At 40.1% G+C, this 14,883-nt stretch overlaps 1 protein-coding gene across 17 annotated transcripts in view; it reads right to left on the bottom strand.

The window, feature by feature from the left end:
• Positions 1-14,883, bottom strand: part of PEAK1 (pseudopodium enriched atypical kinase 1) — a 239,360-nt gene that overhangs the window by 52,339 nt on the left and 172,138 nt on the right. For all 17 annotated transcript variants that reach the window (XM_073303488.1, XM_073303487.1, XM_073303494.1 and 14 more), the window contains one exon: positions 8,342-8,538. In XM_073303488.1, the coding sequence (XP_073159589.1) occupies positions 8,342-8,538 (197 nt within the window). The remainder of the gene's footprint in view (positions 1-8,341; positions 8,539-14,883) is intronic.

Raw genomic sequence — 14,883 nt, 5'->3', positions numbered from 1 at the left:
GACTGCAAGAGAGGTGACACCAGCAGGTCCCTTGACTGTGTGATTTGCGGTGCTGCAGCGTCTCTGTGAGGTGAGGTCTGCGCGAGAGGAATTTGTTGTGAAGAAGGGTTCCTCTGCACGAGTGTCCTGAGCCTTCTGTCAGTGCCAGCCAGCTCAAAGGATGATGGTGCTGGGAGAGTGAGAACAGCCTGAACTTGCTGCAGTGGGCACATTTTTGGGGGATGTGGGACTCCCCCAAACATTTGATACATATTGAGTGGCCATCTGAAAGAGGGTGACATCATTGCAGGTAGAACAGCGCTTAAAGCCTGGAGAGCCAGACATGTCGGAAGTGGCTGCTGCTGGGAGGAACAAAAAGTTTTTTTTTTTTCTTTTTTCCGGTTTTAAAAGAAAAAGAGAAGGGAAAACGGTATCTAACTATTACTGAGAAGCTAAACTAAGAGGGAAATTATTTGAACAAAGGGAGAGAAAAATTCTCTGTTGAGTCTGCTGAGCTCTGTCTCAGGCTGGGGACGGTAGAGAAGGAACTGAGGAGGCCAGTCGCGCATGCGTATTATTAAAGCATGCTCAACGTGTGGGGCAGGCTCTGCGCGTGCGCAACTGGTACGAGTATAGCTGTCAAAATCTCCAAGCAATGGTGCACGGACGCACCAACACCTGGAGTGGAGCACCCACAGGGACTTCTCTCGAAGAAGAAGAACTGGATACATAGAGATGACATGTCTGAGATACATGAGGTCCACAAAAAAAGAAAAGTGGTAAACCATTCCAGAACATGAAGAGGGGGATAAAAAGGAACTCAAACTGGACATTCCAGTTTGAAGAGGAGAAAATAAAGTCTGCTTTTTTGAAAGAGTCTTGGAAGGTTCATTCAAGAGGACAAGGAACATCATGATGCTGGACTATTTCCAGAATAAGAAGGAAATGAAATTTGAGGACCAACAGTTTCAAAGAAAAATCTTCGATAAGTACATAAGGTCTCAGTAAAAGAAGACAGCAAAGCTGACCTGACAACTGCCCTCTGCACCTATGCCTGTACCACTTACCCTCCACAACACAGTTAATTAATCAAGACAATTCTACTACCTAGACTACCACTAAGTCTCCAACTTATTCATATCCATTACCCAAACATTCCACCCTTTCACTCCCCCAAAGAAAGGAAAATTAATATCCAGGAGATGTATTTTATGGCCGGATGCAGTATTATCCCCCAATTGCCCTTATTTTTATAAATATGCTCCACTGGCTTGGATATTGCAGCTGGTCTGCATGTATGTATTTGTATCATAAAGTAGATTCTGGAAAAGATTCTTTGTGTGATTAGCAGATCAGCTGGACTGATCTTTAATATTAATACAATAATAATTCACTCCTTGATACATTTTGACTTTAACTAATACAAATTACTAACAAACCATGAGAAAAACACATAACTATCAACAGTATAATCCGTCCTTTCACAAAAGCATAGAAAGCACTTCATAGTAGCAGTTGCTGATAAATGCCCAGTCAATGCATCCATGCTACTACACTGTGAAATTACTCCTCGTACAAATTAAGTGAATTAAATAATTACACAATAATTAATAAAGAGAAATCCACCTCCAAAATAGTAATACATGATTTCTAACTAAAGGAAAAGGAACGTTTAGTTAACCGATATGCATGATATATCCCCAGTTCCTCACCATCAATTTGTGAGAGGTTGCACAGAGCTGTTCTATATATGGGCTGCATGTGCCAATATAAGTAACAGCTATGAGTAAGTTTGATCAGGTCAACTTTTCCACATACACACAGTCAAACACACAGAGATAACAGATTATAAAGTCAAAAATCACTATGAAGTCAGATAGTCTAGTCTTACCTCCTGCATAACACAGGCCACAGGACTCCCCTGGATTAATTCTTGTTTGAACCGGAGCATATCTTTTAGAAAAACATCCAAATTTGATTTAAAAATTTCCAGTGAAGGGGAATCCAACACTAACCTTGGCAAATTATTCCAGTGGTTAATTACCCTCACATTGAGATGACAAGTAGGAAAGGTATGGGGGGGTCAAATGTTCCCCCCGAGATTGGCATGCTTGGGGCGGGAGGTAGGGTTGCCAACTATCTAATCACACAAACCCAAACACCCTTGCCCCGCCCCTTCCCTAAGGCCCCGCCCCTGCCATGCCCCTTCTCAGAGACACTGCCCCACTCACTCCATTGCTTGCTCTCCCCCATCCTCACTGACTTTCTTTCACTCAGCTGGGGCAGAGGTCTGGGGTGCAAGCTCTGGGAGGGAGTTTGGGTGCTGGAGGGGGCTCAGGGCTGGGGCAGGGGGTTGGTGTATGGGAGAGGGTGCTGGATGCAAGCTGTGGGAGGGAGCTCAGGACTAGGGCTGGGGATTTGGGTGTGGGAGGGGGTTTGGAGTGCTGGCTCAGGGCTGGGGCAGGTGGTTCGGGTGCAGGAGGGGGTTCGGGGTGTGGGCTCTGGCTGGACGACGCTTACCTTGGATGGCTCCTGGTCGGCAGCGCAGCAGGACTAAAGTAGGCTCCCTGCCTGCCCTGGCCCTGTGCCTCTCCTGGGAGCGCCCGGCACATCCCTGTAGCCCCTGTGTGGAAGGACAGGGGGCTCTGTGTGCTGCCCCTGCCTGGAGGCACTGTCCCCGCAGTTCCCATTGGCCGCAGTTCCTGGCCAATGGGAGCTGCAGAGTTAGCACTCCGGGCAAAGGCAGTGCACAGAGACCCCCTGCCCCCTCCCCAGGGGCTGCAGGGATGTGCCAGCTTCTTCCGGGAGCAGCGCGGAACCAGGGCAGGCAGGGAGCCTGCCTTAGTCCTGCTGTACCACCAGACATTTAGCGCCTAAAATCTTCCAGTTTGGCTTCAGTAGCCTCCAGGAGATAGAGCCAGATTCTGGGAGATTCCCGGCAAAACTGTGAGGGTTGGCTCATCCTTCTCGCCCTGCTCCTGCTCCTCAGCATATGTGGCTGCTCTCCCCGACAGCTGGGGGGCGGGGGAAGGGGAAGAGTGTGACGGAGCCACTTCTGCCTGAGAGAGCCTGCCTGAGAGGCAACAGTGGCCCGCTCCCTGCCCGGACTTGGCTTCAAGGGACAGGGGCTGAGCGTGCCAGGGGAGTGGGGAGCCCTGGCTCACTCGGCCCGTCCCCAGCAGCTGAGCCCAGGCAGGGAGTGGGCCACCACTGCCTCCCAGCCAGGCCCTTCAGGCAGAAGTGGCTCCGTCTGTTCCCGCCCGGCTGCAAGGGAGAGCGGCTGAATGTGCAGGGGCAGAGGGAGGTGGCAGGGAGAGAAGGACAGAGCCCCCCTATCTCTGGTAACGTGGGATGGGGGAGCGTGGCAGTCCCAACCTGGGCACAGGGTGGGAGGGAGGGGTCACTGGGCAGAGGAGACATGTGGGATGGTCACATGTCCTCCCCTTTAGATTGTGCCCCCCCAGTAGGGGGAAGCATGAGTTGTTTATGCCCTCATTGTTAAAAATGTGCACCTTATTTCTAGTCTAAATTTATCTAGCTTCAATTTCCAGACATTGAATCTTGTTATGTCTTCATCTGCTAGACTGAAGACCCCATTATCAGTGTTTTGTAACCTATGTAATTCTCTACAGACTGCGATAAAATCACCCTTTAACCTTCAGTTTGATAAGCGAAATAGATTGAGTTCTTTCAGTCTTTGACTCTAAGGCATGTTTTCAATCCTTTAATCATTCTCATGGCTCTTCTCTGAATCCTCCTTAATTTTTCAATATCTTTCTTGAACTGTGTACATCAGAATTGGACACAGTATTCCAGCAGTGGTCAGACCAGTGCCAAATACAGAGTTAATATTGCTTGTACTTGATATTTCCCTTTTTATGCATCCATGGATTGCATTCACCTTTTGGCCGAGTGTTGCACAGGGAGCTCATGTTCTGCTAATTATCCACCACAACTCCCAAGTCTTTTCCAGAGCCACTGCTTCCCAGGATACTCTGCCATCCTGTAGGTAAGTCCTTCATTCTTTGTTCCCGAGTGCTTTTGAGAATACTACTCTACATGTGTAACTACCTGACTGCATATGCAAATTTGTCAAGCATAAAATTATTCTAGGCATAAAATTTCAGGTGCAAAATCAGAGGCCAGGTTGAGGATTTTTAGAAAGACAAGGGCATAATGTCTCTTTCAAAAACAGACATACAAAATTTTCGTAAAAAGTCCTTAAAAAGAAGCATTTTGGGTATTGTCCCAAATATCTCTATATTTACACAGATTTTTAATTTTTATGTAGCCCAGGCACAAGAACAGTTCTTCTGGTTTAATATATATCTCTAATTACTTCAAAAGCTGCATTACTTACACAAGAGAATATTCTCTTGTCGGATGTGAATTACAAAGTTAAGATGTGTGCTACCTGTAAAAACAAAAACAAACACCCCCCCATAAGAATATGTAAAAATAAAATGTAGTGTGCATTTGCAGAAGATGAGTTTTAAACTTCAGTAACTATGCTGCTGTTAAATTACTCTTATTATTTTTATCTACCCAGGATAAAGACCATTTTTACGTTACAGATAGAGTGTGCCGCAAACTGTATTTTGAACTGAAATAGTCCTACTTACAAGTACTCCCCAAAACATCCAAGCTAGTAAACTACAAGGGCTATATTCTAGTTTCAGTTACATCAGTGAAAATCTGAAGTAACTCCACTGAAGTCAATGGAGTTCCTGTAGAGTTTTTCTGCTGTAGCTGAGATCAGAATCTGGCTCCTATTTTTTTTTTTAACACTTAGGTAACAAACAATGAAACCAACTCCGCTCCCCTTCCCCCCCAATTATACAAATTCAATTTTTGGAGTATACTAGGTAAGTATCAATCAGTTTGAAACCCCAGGAGACAGGTATTTATTTAAATGGAAGAGCTATACCAACCCTACCACAACTATGATAACATAATAATTCAAAATTATTTATGTATTTACTATGATCTACCAGTACAAACATTCCATTGTAAATCTGAACTAGAGAAATAAAATTGTAGGTGCAAGTTTCAGTGAAGAAGGCACTGAGTCAAATCAAAGTATATCATTTTTTTTCTTCTTCCCACTCAGACACAAGTACAATTTATTGACTGCATAGAATAAATAGCATTTGTCATTTGGCAGTTGTGAAACCTAAAAAGAAAGAGGAATTATTCATAAAATCTCCCAACCTGGCCCTCACTTGATCAGTACTAGAAGGAGGGGTGAGTGAACAAACCAGCAAAGAAAAGTTGCATTGGAGCCAGAGAATTCCATGCCATTTATGGCAGCATTGCTTTTTACAGCTTAGGCTTGCCAGACCAAGCCTAAGGTTATCTATTAACTCCTTCACATCTGGAAACCTAACTTAGGTGACTGAAAATCTGAGAGAAATCTGAGAAAGAGAAATACTGTCTGCTCCAAATAAAAGCCAAGGGATACCATTTTACATAACTTTATACTGGGGTATTAATATGTGGGAAATATACTGGCAAAACAACAGATTGATTGATCTGAAATTCTATCACCACATTTCAGATGAGTCTATCACCTCTTTACTATTACTATTATCATTATTTAGTATCTATATTACCGTAGTACCTCAGAGCCCTAGTCATGGACCAGCACCCCATTGCTTTAGGCACCCAACAAACACACAACAAAAAGACAGTCCCTCTGCAAAGAGCTTACAATCTAAGTATATGAGACAACAGATGGGTAGACAGACAGACAGACAGATAGGGGAGTATATGGAAACAATGAGTCAATACTGCCAGCATGATAGGCAGGGGTCTCAGCACACGAAAAGCAGAGCCATTGCCAAGTGTTTTATAGATATCACAGATAAGGAGAGTTTTAAGGAGAATTTTGAAGGAGAATGAGTAGTTTTGCAGATGTTTACGGGGAACACCTCCTCAGTGTGTAGGGCAGTATGGGAGAAAGAAAAAGGTGCTTGTCTGAAAATTTAACAAGTGAGCAATGGAGGCTGTCATCATGGGCCGACCAGAAGTGAGTGTGGATTGTGAATGAGAGATGATATGCAGGGTGGGAGTGATTATGAAGGATCTTGAAAGTGAATGTAAGCTGCTTATGTTTGATGTGATGGAGAGGGGGAACCACTGGACGGATGCAAAGAGAGCTGCTCTTGCCTCCCTGAGGTGTCAAGGGGGAGTTCCCCAGGGAAAAAGGATTGAGCATCCTGTGACTTACTGAAGAAAGAATCAGTCTTTACACCATGAAGCATGTTTGTTCTAAAATCTGAGGCCTAGTCTACACTAAAAAATTAAGTCAGCTTAACTGTGTCACTCTGGAGTGTGAAAAATCCACACTCCGAGTGGTATATTTAAGCTGATCTAACCCCCAGTGTAGATAGCACTAAGTTAACAGAAGAATTCCTCCATCAACCTAGCTATCGCCTCTTGGGGAAGTGAATTACCTACGCTGATGGGAAAACCCTTCCTATTGGCAGATGTAGTGTCTACATTGAAATGCTACAGCGGCGCAGCTGCGTTGCTGTAGCATTTTAAATGTAGATGTAACCTGTAATAACTGTCATCAGCATTAAAACCTTTCATGAGAAACTTAAGCTGAAATGTATGAAATGGCTCAGGAGGACATTCTCGATGTCGCTATTTAAAAGGCATTTTTAATATAAGTAGTCCTTCAATAGAATGAAACCTAAGGGCTGAATGGAAGCTGTCACATAAGAAGCCACTGGCAATGAGTGGTATTTCACACCTCGAGGGATTTAAAATTTCCATACCAGATGTCATCATGATCATGGGACAGGGCTATCCACACTACAAATGGCACCTGTAGTATAGAGATGTTAGTGAACCAGATCCACTGACTTGGCTGTCTTTGTAGTGCAGCTGTGCCCTAATTTATTTAAAAAAAACAACAAAAAACACATGCTTAAAACCACAACTAGCCATCATGCCTTTGAACAATTCCATGGGAGAGCCCAAACTTTGAGTTTCCTCATCTCAGCTGGAGCATTTTATTACATTAATAATAAATAAATACATATTAAGAGTTACATTATGCTTTTCATCTTCAAAGTGATTTATAAACAATAACTAAGCAATGCTTCATTTGTGGAACTGAGTCAGCTAGTTGTCTGCTATTTAGCCAATAACAACCACAATACTTTCACTGAATATTTACCACTCACCTATCTATAGAATTTATACAACCGAAGGCTTCAAAATTTAGGCCTTGATCATGCAAACACATGTCAACATGCTTAACGTTACACTTGGGAGCAGCCCCATTGCAGTCAGCCAGTCTCATCATATGCAAAAAGCAAAACATGCTTAAATGTCTGCAGGACTGGGGCCTTAATGAAAATCTTTCAGCATTTTGATTAGTATCACATATATTTGAAAATAAAGGAAGTACAAAATAGGTCGGTTTTGATTGTTTTTGTTTTACTAGGAAATCTATATGCTCATATCTCTATTTTCACAGTACTTTTAAATAAAAATCCTTTAAAAAAATCTATTGTGCCTAAAATATTGCTGTCACTTGTTGATAATGTTGTTTTAATGCTGATAACTTCCCTCCTTTGGCCTCTCAGAAAAACATCCACAAAAACCCAAACAGCTACAACTCTTTAATATGGGACAGGAATTCACTGATGGCTGGGTGCATGATGCAGCATGTTCTTCAGAACATACATCTTTTCAATTGGTCTGCAAGATTAAAAGTAAACTAACTTTTTTAGAATAAAATTCAATTATATTCTTATTTACCAAGATGCTTCAAAATATGCCAGGAATCATCATCTAGATTGTAAAAGAAAAAGTTCTACATTTCACTAAAGATATCAGGAAAAATATTTTAGTTTAATGATTGTTCTGAAAGAGTTAAATAATCTATACAACAGTTATTTCAAAACTTTTCTCTGGTAAAATGACTTTGAAAATATAAGAATATGGAAAAATTGTGGCTCTCTCAAAAGGCATCTCTTACACAAGACATTTAACATAGATAACCCAAAGACTATTTTTTGTATTTTTACAAATATTCCCCCTACCCTCAATTTTAAATAATTTATTGAAAGTTTAGAAATGAAATTCTTACTGAATTTTGGATAAGTCTTTATTTCATCACTGGCTTCCTTCTGCAGGTTGCTCATAAAGCATGAGACAATAGCCTCTTTTTTCAACAAAGAACTGTAAACTGATATTTAAAAAGTAGGTGAAGTTTGGGGTCAGTGTTTCTTTAAGAACGCTATTTTTTCAAAAGGGTGTCAGGTGATCTAAGAGATGATAGGGCTCACATGAAGATAAGCCATCTAAGTGGGATGGAGGCTGAAGTTTGTCTTGTAAATGCACTTACCTAAATTGCTGTATGTAGCACTGCAAGGGCTCAAGTCAGAAGAATCTGAAGTTTCCTCATTTTCTTCTTGCCCTTGTGGGACATGGGAAGTTGACACTGGTATGACCGAGGCATTGCCACCAATGTCCTGCTTCACAAACACAGCTCTTGGAATCTGAGGAGACAAATCTTCCACTGTGGTCTCATCTGGCAATTGACTGAAACAAACAAACAAAATTCACCTGGTGGCCAAAGCTACCTGCCATATGTTATTAGTAAAACACTAGGTTTGGAATAATAAAATGCCTTTGGGTAAAAGGCAAAGAACTGGGAAATGGAAACAAAAATGTGTCCCTTTCATCTCTCCAAATTTTTTACAATGACTTTCTAGCAAGTTGTTTTTCTTTCTCCTCACTAAAGTGCATTCACTTTTCACTACAGTATTAATGGTAGGAAATATCTTTCGTACCAAAGTATCACAAAATGTTTCACACAATTGAGTATAGTCAATACATGTAAGTACATGCAATGCACAGACATAACAATACTGTACATTGTACAGCATCTGTAGGATTCATAGGGCAGCAACAGTGATTAAGGTTTGTTTTTAAACCAATTAGAAGGACTTTGCTTTAATGAGAGTTATACATTTACGCAGAGAAGAATATACTCCTAAACTCTCTAGGAAATGCATAAAACTTTAAAGCTACATTTTCAAATTCTGGCAACATAATAGGAATTGTCACACTGGAACACAGACCAATGAGTCCATCTCATCCAGCATTCTGTCTCCTTATAGTGACCTGCACAAAATATTTCTGAGGATTAAAACCCAGGCAATAATGCATCAAGCAATGCTAGGGGATATTTCTCCTTCTCTGCTCCCAACTGGTGGGAGTCTTCTTAATCAAATTGTGAAGACTGATAGCTTTACATCATAATAAAACTGTGAAAATAAACTATTTAGTCATTTTACAAGTGTTATATTTATAGAATATAGTTCAAAATGATGCAAAATATATACCAAATAAAAATTAGTAATGTCCAGGTTTACCCAATGAATTACTGCCTATTGCAGTTATATCAGCAATTGTCAAGAATGGTGCCATTTATAACATTTTAGACATTGGTTAATGACATTTCTGTGTCTACACACATATACACACATTAGGGATCAACTTTGGAGAGTAAAATCTCAGTAGCTCTCATGATTTGGTCCTGATCCTGAAAGATACTGAGAACCCGTAACTTCCATTGACTTCAACAGAAGTTTAGGGCAGACACTTCACCAAGGAGAGACTTAGAACCTCCCAGGATCTGGCCCTATATTTGTATATCAGTGTATCTTTTAAAATGAAAACTCAGAGCTCAATCCAAACTTCTGATGAGCTGGAACACAAGTATATATTTTGTAAACCTGCCCCATTGTGCTTGTGTACACAGCACAGCAGCCGATTTTCCATGATACACTGGTGATCTTACATTTGCATATCAGAAGGAAGACTGTGCCCTTACAGACCTGTTATGAATTGTAAAAAAAAGTTTCTATACCAACTCAAAACTGACAGGCCATAGAGTACAAAATGCAGTCTCCCAACCAATCTATAGTCAGACTACAAACACTAAAACATGCTTGTACTTTGCATAATACAAAATTCCATGTATAGTACGCACATGCTACTTCAAATTTCATACTTGTGCAATTTTAAGTGCAGACTTATGAAAACAAGAACCATCAAAACATATTAGTAACAGAGCAGAGACAAAATGGCTAAGTTCAAAAAGCTGTAATTTTAATCATTTAGTGTCAAAATCATTGATCACTTTTTATTAACATGCATGGGAATGGTGCAGACAGCACATTATATGCATCAAAAGATGTGCACATTAAAGAGTTAACCAAAGGCATTTCAAATTAAGACATACATTAAATCAAAGCAGGTACAACGTTCTTAAAACCAAAGAAATCATCTTAAAGACCTGAGGTTATCCTACCACCAACAAATCTTATACATACCGGTATGCATCTCTCCAGTAAAAATATATTTGTTCAAAATAAATTGTCTATAATAGGTCTGCTATTCTGATACTACTATGTAACAGAAATTCTCGTATCTTATAAAACAATTTTAGTATTGAATGGCAAGGTACAGAATACACTAATTCCCAGTCCCAGACACATGCATGCACATACATTAAATCTAAGTTCAGAAGCATTTGCCAAACAAAGAATATCAACAGCAAGAGAGAGAGAAATAGAGAAAAAAAAAAAGTGAACTCACCCACTATACTCACTCACACAATTCCCCATTAAAGGAAATTCTCTCAGGACCTTCTTGAGTCTTTTAATCATGTCTTGAAACTCTGGTGAGCCATTGATTCCACAGTGTTCTGGTGTGCTACAAGTTGTGCAAGCTGTGAGCAACAAGGCTGAACTCTGCACGCAGTGATATCACCTACTGCACCTTGATGTTTACTTTAGGGGGTTGGTCTGAGGGATTTGCTAGTATACTTTAAGGAATGTACTATTATCTAAGTTATAGCCCAGCCTTCTTAACTCTCTCACTGCTGTAACACATGAAATATAGTTTAAGTTCTACTGGAACACTATTTTATTCTGCCATGTATCACATTAACTAGTCAAGTGAGAACAGTTTCAACTGTAGCTAACACCAAATGTGTTGTAAGCCTTTAAAGAGCTCTAACTAACCTAACTTTAAAAGTCTGTGAAAATTTTAATCTGTATTCAAAGTGATATTAATATCTAAAAAGAATAAATGAATTCTTTGAAAACGGCAGCAATGCGATGCCATGTTGTGATACCTGGGAGCAAGCACCTCTCTTTTTATGGGAGAAAGGGAGCGGTTCTGAGTGATCAAGCTAAAACACTCTAATACACTCCACCAGTTGTTTAATGAAAGGTCAACTCTTACTCATCACCCACAAAAGACAGAAGTAGGAATAGAGAAATATGAAAAGAATTCCTTACTACTAATTAACGCATAAGGATCACTCAGAACATGTCAATATTTTTTGCCTTATCTGATCATTTAAAACTTTATTGTTAGCTTTCTGGAAAAACATAACACCTATAAAAATTACCATAACCTAGATGAGTGTGCTCTGATATCCCCTAGTGGCTGATACCTGCAAGATCATAATCTCGTATACATGAGATGGACTGAGGCCCTGGTCTTCTACTGATGAACTGCAAAAATTCAAAGGAATTTACAGATATGTTTGATTCTATACAGACCTCTGAAATCCCTCTGGATTTCTAAGGTATGAAGCCTGAACTCCCTGAATATGAATAAAGTTTGAGGAAAAGTTCAGGCAAGTTAATGGCCTGAGATGGAAATCAAACATCACTTTAGACAGGAACTTAGAATGAGGATGAAGAATCACCTTATCTTCATGAAACAGTGTAGGGAGGATAAACAACCAAGTTTGTATCTGAGTAACTTTATGGGTTTATATTACGAGAATAAAAAACCAAACTGACATGCTGGATCAAACCAATAGCTCCTGTAGTTCAGTTTCCTGTCTCTGACACAGGAACAGATGGTTCAGTGGAAGGTGAAAGAACCCCACAGTTGACAATTTGAAACTGCCAACCCATAAAGGAAGTTTCTTCCTAGCTCCTGACTGTTAGAGGTTGACTTATTCTCTAAAGCATGTGGGTTTAAATCCCTTCTATTTTTAAAATTCTATATATACAATTTTCTCATTATCCATACAATAAGTTTAATCCTTTTATAAATTTTACTAAATTCTTGGCCTCAATGATATCTAGTGGCAATGAGTTCCACATTTTAATCACTCCCTGGCAAAAGGTATATCTTTTTATCAATATTTTTGTAAATTTGCTGCCTTTCAATTTAATTGAATTTCCCTTATTCTTATATTTTGAGAAAATACATACAGGAGTGCTGGATTTACCATCTGTACACCATTCCTTATTTCATATAATTATATTCTGTCCCCTCTTATTCGTCTCCACTCTAATCATTCTCATTCTCTTGCTGACTGTCTCTGAACACCCATTATTTTTGCTATATCCTTTTTGAGATAGGATGACCAGAAATGAATACATGCCTACAACAATACTGCACACAGAAATGAAAACTGTATTCAAGGAATGTGCATATCATTGATTTTTGCAATGACACTGAAGAATACTGCTTTCACAGAGAGATTGTAGAGAGAAGATTCTGACAAAGCTTCAAAAAAGATTAAAATACTATTATGTAAGTAGCTTGTGCTCCAGAGGGAATATACAGAACAATCCTTTCATAAACTTGGTTACAGCAGGGTGAATGAAAACTGTTGGTCCACACTTCAAAGGGTAGAAAGTCAAAATGACAGCCAGGTAGACCTTGATTGAACTCTGACACTGTTCATTGCTCCAAGTGGAGTAAACAGTTGAAGATGAAAGTGATGGAGGATCATCTCAGGTCCATTACATTTTGAGCTACCTAAATGTAGAATCTCTCCCATTTCAGTAAATAGGTTTGCTAGCTAAGGTCTTCCTGTTTTCCAGGATGATCTTTTGGACTTTATCAGAACATTCTTGAGTTAGTTTTCTAGCAGTCCAGAAGATAAGTTGACAGCCCAAAAGGCTATGAATTCAAGTAGAGAACCTCATCCCAATCCTGAGACAAGAGAGAAAGTAAATTGGGAAGATGGATTTGCCGCTTTTATATCTATTCTAGATGGCCCCAAGTTGGGACTTTCAACAGTACTCTGATTCCTTATTGTATAATTTTCCAGATGGTCTTTGCGATCAACAGGATTTGAGAGACTGAGTAACTCCAGACCCCAATCCAGGAGAATGGCATCTAGCAGTATTGTTCCTGCCTGCCTATGGAGTAGATCCAGAGATTTTTGGTATTGTCTCTGGTGGAAAAGTGATTAGCTAGGGCTTTGCCCCATTTACAGAAACGTTAATGCAGGATTGAGTCCTTAGGAGATTGTTCTTGCAACTGATTATATTTTGCCTTGAAAAACTTGCTAAGACATTTTCTTTTCCCAGGAGATAAAAGGCAATTACAATGAACTGATGGCAGGTGTTCCCCTCCTAGATCAAGACAGTCTGCTATTTATACTGGCAATATCAGGCTTCCTTTGGTGTTTGGCCCCAGGGTGGATTTGATTTAAATCAAATTGATTTAATTCATGATTTAAATCTGATTTTAAAAAAAAAAAACATTGATTTTTGTCCACCCTGTTTGGCCCCCAAGAGAGCTGGCATGGGTCCCGAAAAACTGTTTTATTTTTTTAAAACAAAATAATGACATAAAAATAGTATCCACAGACCGAAGAGAATGGACCAAAAAGACAAGGGGAGCACTGAGGACACTGAGTGTTTTCAGAGTTTGTTGCATCTTCTACACTTCAGGAAAGAACTGTAGGGTGGCTGGGGCCTATTTACACTGTTGGAACCCTGCACAAGGGATAGGGGAGTTTGTAAAGATACTGATCCCTGTAGACAGTTTTCCAAAAGATTTCAAGCTCACATTCCAAGGGTGAGTTAATCCCAAGAACAGATCCATGTGGGCAGTTCTCAAAAGCAAACTCTCTGTGCAATGTGTGAACATGATATCATTATAAAATCCTAAGGACAGCAAGGCATTTCTAAAAGTCTTGACATCTGTAATCTCTCACAATTATGGAACCTAATATTAAAATCTCCAGAATTTATAACTGGATCCTGATGTATTGTATAACTTTACAGTGGAGTGTCAGACATTACTGTTAAATTCAGAAAGCATTACAAAAATTTATATGGACCTATCTAAACATTTAATTTCTTCAAGCTGTAAGATCCATAGATCCTATGATGGGCTTGAGGCCTGTTTGCATCTTGATGGAACTCAGACCTGTCAATCGCTGGCAGTTTATGACCTTACTGATGAAGAGATGACATAACTTCCGGTATGGAAGTTGAGGAGCCTTGTAGGTTTCTTCTTAAGAAATGTATGTCTCAATCCAAGAGACAAAGCTGCATGAGTGCAGAAGATGATGAGTTCTTTATCTTGTATGCCTCAGATATTCATAATCTGATGCACCTAGATATCAAAGGCTTTGAAGTCTTTTTGTTCCTTACAGCGAGGCAACAAGACAAAATTATGAACTTTATCTTCTGAATTCTTCAGTTTTCTGTAGATATGTTTTTATTATTGTGCAGACATCAAAGCTGTTCCACAGCTTTCCCATTGGACACAGTGGCTTGGGACAGAAAGCTTGCAGAACTGTCTCCTTTGAGACTTTAGGAATAAAAGATTGCTTTGTCCTGAAAACCACGATCTCAACATGAAAATAGAGTACTGGGGTTCTGTGGACAGAACTCTTCATTCCAACGCCCATCAGGCAGACGTAATTGCTATTAAAAAACCCAACTGTTAGAGAGGGAACACTGCCTTTATAAGTTCAGAAGAATATCTTATGGGGACTGCAGCGGGGTCTTATTGGAAAACCCGGGAGGTGGGTGGGCGCAAACCCTGAAGGGCTTGAAATCAGCCCTGCGAGAGGGCTGAGGCTGTGAGAGGGCTGCTGCTAGGGAA

This window comes from Lepidochelys kempii, chromosome 10 (genome assembly GCF_965140265.1).
Source record: "Lepidochelys kempii isolate rLepKem1 chromosome 10, rLepKem1.hap2, whole genome shotgun sequence".
Lineage (NCBI taxonomy): Eukaryota > Metazoa > Chordata > Testudines > Cheloniidae > Lepidochelys > Lepidochelys kempii.
This window is presented reverse-complemented; position numbering and strand designations above follow the sequence as displayed.